This window comes from Dipodomys ordii, unplaced genomic scaffold, assembly GCF_000151885.1.
Source record: "Dipodomys ordii isolate 6190 unplaced genomic scaffold, Dord_2.0 Scaffold120, whole genome shotgun sequence".
NCBI lineage: Eukaryota > Metazoa > Chordata > Mammalia > Rodentia > Heteromyidae > Dipodomys > Dipodomys ordii.
The window spans coordinates 2,549,188-2,556,738 of record NW_012267336.1 but is presented as its reverse complement, the minus strand read 5'-3'; the positions used below and the strand labels follow the sequence as shown (position 1 = coordinate 2,556,738).

The window sequence follows — 7,551 nt, the reverse complement described above, 5'->3', positions numbered from 1 at the left end:
AAAAAAAAAAAAAAAAAACAGGCAAAAGGATAGGCCCTGAATTCAAGTGTGTACGTATGTGCACAGACACATATTACTTCTACAACGAAGCCTCATTTCGAGCAAACAGCTGTGGACAGGTCAGCGAGTGCTCTTCAGGACAGCTGAATGGCAGGTCTGCACAGGCAGAGTGGCACACAAGCTGTGCCACCGGTCAGGGGCCACCAGTCAGAGGCAGGTAAGCCTGGTCCCCTGCCCCCCCCAGCATGGCCTCTGTGTCCAGCTTGTAGAAGGTATGCGACTTCAACGTGTGCATACATGCTGTCCGCTCCGTCTCCAGGCGTGTTTGGGAAGCCCAGCGCTGGGATGTTGTGGGACCTCTTTCAGGGCTCCTGTCCAAAGCTGTCAAGGGAACTTGAGCACAAGATGCAGCTTTCAGTCTGGACTTTGAAAACTCTCCAGATTTGTGATCTTCTGGGAAGAGAAAGAGCAGACAGGGTTTAGCCATACTCCACTGATTTGTGCCACCAGACACACACACACACACACACACACACACACACACACACACGTTGTTTATTGCCCATCAATGCCCAGCACTAGCTATACCGCCAGCCTCTGCTCCTGTGCCCACAGGGGCCTGCCATCCTTCCTAGGGTCCTTACTGGTCAAAGCCAGAATTTCTGGGAGCTTGCCAGAGGGAGAGACAGGAGAGGAGGGTCTGGAACTAGTGTTTATGTTCATGTATGTGTGTGTGTGTGCGTGCGCGTGCCAGTACTGGGGCTTGAACTTAGGGCCTGGACACCGATCCCTTAGCTTGAGCCACAGCTCCACTTCCAGCTTTTGGTGATTAATTGGAAATAAGAGGCTCACGGACATTCTTGGCTTCAAACTGCCATTCTCAGATTTCCCTCCTGAATAGTTAGGATTACAGGCGTGCAGCCTCTGGCTCAGGCTCATACTATCTTTTATAAAGATCTTATATCACTCCTTAAGCGATTAGCTAACCTGCACTGGGGGACAAAGAAGGCTCATGTCCTCGGCTCTAAGAAAGGACAGTGAGGCTGAGAAAAGAGCGTTGAGGTCCTGTGTAATTCCCACCCGCAAAATGTCAGGGATGAGCAGAGTGCTGGGGAGATGCAACTCTAGGCAGTCAGCCAGCCAGCTCTCTGAAGATGCCTCCAGATGCTTCCAGAAATTATTTCTGAAGAGGGAGGCAGAGGTGTTCCAAGAGATGGGGATCTGGCAGGAAGGCCTTGGTCCCAGGGCACCTCCTACATACAGAAATGTGGCTTAGGGCTTGTCTAGCATGCATGAAGCCCTGGGCTCAATTCCTCAGTACCACATACACTGAAAAAGCCAGAAGCAGCGCTTGGGCCCAAGTGGTAGAGTGCTAGCCTTGAGCTAAAGGAGCTCAGGGATAGTGCCCAGGCCCTAAGTTCAAGCCCCAGGACTGGCAATAAAAGGGGAGGGGGGGAGGTGGCGGGGAAGCTAAGCTGCAGTGAAATGCGTGTTCTCAGAGTCAGTTTCCATGCAGACGTCAGTGTGGACCTAAGATTGGTGAGCAGAACTGAAGAAAGAAACTACAGCAGTATGGGGCAAAGCCAGCGCGCTTTCGGGGGGAAGGGAACAATGTCACTGCTGATTAGAATTGTCCCTGAGGACCTCACGAGGAGGCGGCGTTGGAACTAAACCCTAACAGTGCAGATGGAGCAGAGGATGGGAGAAGATGCCCCACGGCCCGTGGCCCCTCAGGTCGGGGCCCTTCCCTGCCCCTCTCACCGGCTGGGCCTCCCTGGTGGGGAACTGGGCATAGTTGTGCCCACTACAGTGCCCCCTGGAGCCCATGAGGCTGCAGATGGTTCTGCTCTGGTGGCTGGTCAGCTGATTCATCAGGTCAAAAGCAAACGGGGAGGGTCTGGCCACGCCGCCGGCGCCCACGGAGGAGCGGCCTTGCTGCCTCTGCAGGGTGGCCACGAGCTTCTTGAGGGAGCTGTCCGAGAACTCATGAAAAAACTTCTTAAAGCTGGGGTGGCGCCGGATCTGGAAGCAGCAATGAAGGCAGGCCATTGGTGCCGTCCCCCATTCCTCCCCCTCAACACACACACTCTGTGCAGCCAGGCCGGCGCCTCGCAGCCGGCACCCACCGCCACCCAGAACCCATTGTGCCAAGTCCAGCCCTCAGCACCAGGATGAGGTGGACAGAGGAAGGTCAGCACTGCACACGGCTTGCACTTCTAGAGTGAACGCTCCGAGCCTCTGGCTGGCCCTCTGTAAACTGCAGGTGAAATCCCCTCCCCCAGGACTGTGAGATGGTCCATGCGAAACATCCAATGAGTTTCATTTCTCTCCCAGAGGCCCCTCCCACCCCCGCCCAGGCAGACCCAGAGGCAGGAACTGGATACAGGTGGTTTAGATGTTGTGTGATCCCTGAAACACGGAACCTAGGACGGAGTGGGAAAACAGCCACACCGGTGGCACTGAGGCCTGGTGTCTCCAGGCGTACGGGCTGGGGTCTTCAGCACAGCCATTGGGGTCTTCTACCAGAAACTGGTGGAGGCGGTTAGGGAAGTGCTGATTTTGCCTGGCTAATTTTGCTCTGGTTCCTCAGGCAAAGGGATGTAGATGCTGGTGACTCAGGGTTGAACGGGAGGTGAAGATGGGTACTGACACCCCGTCTTCATATAGGACCTGTCCTGTATGTGTCTCTCTAGGGAGACTGGGTGTTTGTTTTTGTTTTTAGAGCAGAGAGAAGGACAATCCACACACTAAGCGAACTAGAACCTGGTGTGGTGGTGTATACCTGTAATCCCAGCTACTTGGGAGGCAGTTGTAGGAGGATTGCATTCCAAGACTAGTCAGGACAAAAGCTTGAGACCCTATCTGAAAAAATAACTAAAACAAAAGAGCTGGGGCTGGGGTTCGAGTGACAAGAGTATCTGCCTGCAAATGTGAGGCCCTGAGATCAAAGTCCAACCCTGGCCAACAAAAGAACTAGAGACCCACATGCTGAAGGGTCCGGCCCACAGGCTTGACTGAGGGGGAGCTCCAAGGGGCTGGGGGTACAGGGCACTGGGATGTGAGCTGCAAGTGAGTGATTCAGACCGCGCCAAAGGCCTGAGCTGGTGGAGAAGCTCCGCAAACACTGTGCTCTTTTAGAAACTCTTGTCCCTCATTTTGCAAAAGAATTCCCAGGGGAGGTTGAGAAACAAAGTGGGGACCTGGACTTAATGGAGGTGGGGAGTGGGTAGGTGAAATGTGGGTGGGCCCCGAGCGGACCAAGAGCTCACCTGCTTCCCTAGTTGGCCATCCACCTCCTGGAGGAGCACCACCAGCCTGCAGATGAGCAGCTCCTCTGGGGAAAGAAAGAAAGATGAGGGGCTGCGCACGGGATGATGTCAGCCCCCCCACCTCCATGACGGCGCATACGCCTGTCACAACTCAGCAGTGCAGGAGAGCTTCATTTGGGATGGCTATGCAGCAATAATCGGGTCCACCTGGGGCTCCTGATGACAAACTGAGGCCTCCCCATGTCAGCAGTGGTGGTTTGGACCCAGAGCAGTTAACTGGGAGGCGAGGGGGACACGCACCATGGCCACAGGTGCTGGCCCAGGTGAGGGCCCGCCTGTTTGCAGCGGGCATCGCCAAGTGTGGGCAGCCTGAGATCACAGCGCTGGGTTCTACAGATGCGACACATTGGGGCTTCCTTCCCCGGCCCCAGGCTAGTTGGCTAGCCTCGTAGCCACTGACCATGAGGGCGGATCAAGCTAGGATCTTAGAGGAAACCAGTGTGGGCGGTCAGATCGGCACTTACAGAATGCACAGCCTCCTCTGCCCTGCCCGAGAAACACTCTCAGCTGCAGCTCTGCCCTGCAGTCCCCGTCATTAAAGGGGGTTCATGTCCCGGCCCTTGCCCCTCCTCTCTCCGGAGTATTGCAGCTGCCGTTCAGCTTCCCCCTGGAGCTACTAGTTCCTCAGTCCATGGTATCTGTGCCGAAAAAAGGCCCCAGGACGCTGTGGCAGGGGTGAGGAAGGGGATACTAACTAGGATCCCAGGTTCCTTCTGGCTGAGGTCCCCGGTCTGGCGTGTGGCCTCTGGTCCTGGAGGGGGTCTCTGACACCCCAGGTGGTCCGGCTTCTGTGGCCCACGTCTCCAAGCCTTCTGCATCTGAGGACGAGAGAACTGATGGCTCTCCACCTGACTCAGATCCGGGGCTCCCAGCCCTGCCCCACCTCAGAAGGGTCACAGAGCTCTGCACCCTCTGCCTCCTCCCAGCGTGGCATGGAGCAGTTAGAAAGCAAGAGACCGAGTGAGCCACTTCCCCTTCGGCTGCATTTGAGAGGTTGGGCCAAGTCGCGGGTCTGACCGTCATAGGCCCTGGGCATCCCAGGCCGGGCCTCACAGGACGCGAGTGGGGAAATGTTCTGGGTGACAGCAGCGTGCAGCAGCACTGCATAAATATCAAGATCACCAACTACCACCGTCCTCACTCCTCAGTGCCGCAAAACAGAGGCCTTCCCCCACGCTGCCCAAACTTAAGGTGGCTGTGGCAAGGTGCCAGTAGCTCACACCTGTAATCCTAACTACTCAGGAGGCTGAGATCTGAGGCTCGAGGTGCAGTTCAAAGCCAAGCAGGAAAATCTATGAGAATCTTATCTTCAATTAACCACCAAAAACCTAAAGTAGAGCTGTGGCTCAGGTGGTAGAGCACCAGCCTTGAGCACAAAGGGACAGCACCCAGGCCCTGAGTATAAGCCTCAGTACTGGGAGAATATAAGTAAATAACACCAAGGTGACCAGAGGGGAAATCTGTGTTACTATGGTAACCCGGGGCCAGCCTGCTCACCTGAGCTACTGGAGATAGAAGGCCGGTGGCCACCGACACACAGGGGCAAGAAGCTGGGCCTCCTGGGCGGCTGGGCCTCGGGGCTGGCGGTGTCAGCAGCACTCCCTCTCTTGGGCTCCTTGGCATGTTTTTTATGAGAAAAGGCTCTCCGGAGGCTGGACTTCTTCTCCTGGGCCTTCTTCCTGCAGGCTGGGGCCAGCTTTTCTACAGCCAATTCTGCCTCCGGGGCTTGAGGTTGCTGGAAGGGAAAAGAGAGAAACAGTCAAGTTCTCTGGCTTTGAGGAATTATCAGGTGGGCTAGAAGGTGTGACCTGGCTGGAGATGGAATTGGGCAGTGGGGATGTGTGAAGTCTGGTGGCGGGAGGGGGGGATGGGGGGAGACTTAGGAAAGAGGGGAGATGAGGAGGGGTACTGTGGGGGTCCCAAGAGAGGGAGAGGGGCCTCTGGGAATGACTTCCCCACCTGCTCCCCCTCCAGCTCCTCGGCATCTTGCAGCAGGGCAAGGATCTTCTGCATGAATTCTCCTACAAAAGACCACAGTGTTAGTCAGATGCCCACTGGTAGCTCACGCCTGTAATCCCAGTTCCTGAGATCTGAAGATCATAGTTGGAAGCAGCCCCAGCAGGAAAAGTCTGTGAGACTCTTATGTCCAATTAACTACAAAAAAAAAAAAAAAGCTGGAAGTGAGCTGTGGCTCAAGTGGTAGAGTGCTAGCCTTGAGCCAAAATGTGTAGGAATAGTGTCCAGGCCCTGAATTCAAAACCCAGGATCCATACATACACACACACATACATACATTCACACATACACACACACACACACACAAGAGCAGGGTGTTTAGTGAAGTTCTTCTATGCCACGTGGCTCCCTGGGGGCCCCCGAGCGTCCTGATCAGAACTTCACCCCTGCTACTGGTTAGTACTTGTTAAACCAGCCTCTAGCCAGTACTGCCCTAGGTGCTAGGAAGGCCTTAATTGTTTGAGTATCTCCAGCGACCCTAGGAAGAAGGGGTTATGATGGCCCCATCTTGCAGATGAGGAAACTACAGCCAGTCCAGGGACGAAGTGACTTGCCTGTGTTCACATGAGCTCACACTGAGACCCAGGCCCTACGGAGCACCCATCTCCCGAGGCCTCGCCACAGGCAACGCCCCACCCCCACGTCATCACCAGAGGTCTGCCACACGGAGGCCAGCAGTGTGGGTAACTGAGGCTCAGACAGGAGAGGTGGGGGCTGCCCCCAGCCACCCCTGAGCTGCCTGCAGGCCCCAGAGAGAGGTTTCCACATGCTGCCTCTCCCTGATTCTTCTTGCAAAAGACCTTTGAGGAAAGGAGGGGTACTGACTGGATTCGGCGGCTCTGTCCAGCGGCGGCTCCTCGTCGGCTCCCTGGGGTTTGCGTTGGCAGGGAAGCTCAGGGGCCCTGGGACCCTCGCCGTCCACACACAGCGCCCCGTGGACTCCAGGTCCCTCTGTGTCTGGGAAGCGGAATGGAAGGGTGGGCGTGTTAGGTGGGCCCAGCGGCTGGTGCTGACCTAACAGGGGACACTAGGGCCACCTGCCACCCCCCCAAAGGAATCCCCCCCCATCCCGCTGGGCGGTGGCCTGGCCTGACTTCTGGTTTAGGAGCCAAGATGGAGCTTCTCCATGGCTGCTTTCCTCTCTCCTCTCCCCAGGAACCCTGATCTACAAGATAACTAGCAGGTGCTGCTTCCGTGGCATGGGGGGAAGGACCTTCCTGAATATTCCAGCCTCCGAAGTGGAGGCTGCAGAGAGGAGGATGGCTGGAGAGAGAGCTCAGTGCCATCCCTGTCAAAGGTGTATGTAGGTGCCAGCGTGTGTGGCGTGAGTGACATGTGACAAGCTGGCATTCCTTGACCCTCCCCTGATTACTCAGAGCCAAGCATGAAAGCCCCAATGGGGACCAGTGCCCTCCATGTGGCCAATCCCAACCCTGGAAAGAGCCCAGAGCGGGAGGCTGCTGCCCTGTTGCCATGGCAACGCCCAGAGCCCCGCCCAGCTCACTCACCGGGGCTGCTGGAGGAGGAGAGGCGCTGGCCACCGACACACAGCGGCAGGAAGCTGGGCCTCCTGGGCGGCCGGGCCTCGGGGCTGGCGGTGTCGGCAGGGCACGCTCTCCTGGTTACCTCAGAGCCAGGCTTCTTAAGAGAAAAGGCTTTCTTGAGGCTGGACTTTTTATCTTGAGATTTTTTCCTGAGGGCTGGCCCCCGGTTTTGTGGAGCCAGTTCTAGCTGAGGGATCTGTGGTTGCTGGGGGGAGAAGAGAGAGAAACTGAGTCAGGCCTCTCATCTTGAGGCAAGGGAAGGAGTGGCCCGGGTGAGGAGAGCCCTGAGCAGAGGAGGAGGGGGGGGAGGGAGGAAGGGGGAGCAGGGACTGAAAGGCCAGGTGGGGTTCCAACAGGGAGAGAGCCCCAGGCTGCACGGAGGGGGAGGGAAGGGGGAGGGGGAGGGACTCGCCCCGCCCCTTGCTCCTCACCTCCTCCTCCAACTGGTCTCCTACTTCCTTGAGCAACTCCACAATCATCCAGATGACCGCGTCCTCTGTAAGAGAGCACCACGCCTGTCACCCCTAAACATGCACCACTCTCACCTGTCACCCCCTAAATGCACAGAGCATTTTCCAACACACACACCCCATCCCCAATTCTCATACCAGCCTGGATCGTGGTTGGGGGGGCGATGTAGGTGTGTGTTTGTACACACACAC

General features: G+C 56.7%; 1 protein-coding gene across 1 annotated transcript in view; it reads right to left on the bottom strand.

The window, feature by feature from the left end:
- Nucleotides 1-193: 193 nt before the first annotated feature.
- LOC105995743 (chromosome unknown open reading frame, human C6orf222) overlaps nt 194-7,551 on the bottom strand; it is an 11,453-nt gene continuing 4,095 nt past the window's right edge. The window contains exons 3-11 of the mRNA XM_013029583.1: nt 7,321-7,385; nt 6,854-7,094; nt 6,171-6,302; nt 5,289-5,350; nt 4,827-5,064; nt 3,270-3,334; nt 1,762-2,022; nt 988-1,024; nt 194-453 (exon numbers count right to left, since the gene is read on the bottom strand). Coding sequence (XP_012885037.1) covers nt 194-453; nt 988-1,024; nt 1,762-2,022; nt 3,270-3,334; nt 4,827-5,064; nt 5,289-5,350; nt 6,171-6,302; nt 6,854-7,094; nt 7,321-7,385 — 1,361 coding nt within the window. The remainder of the gene's footprint in view (nt 454-987; nt 1,025-1,761; nt 2,023-3,269; nt 3,335-4,826; nt 5,065-5,288; nt 5,351-6,170; nt 6,303-6,853; nt 7,095-7,320; nt 7,386-7,551) is intronic.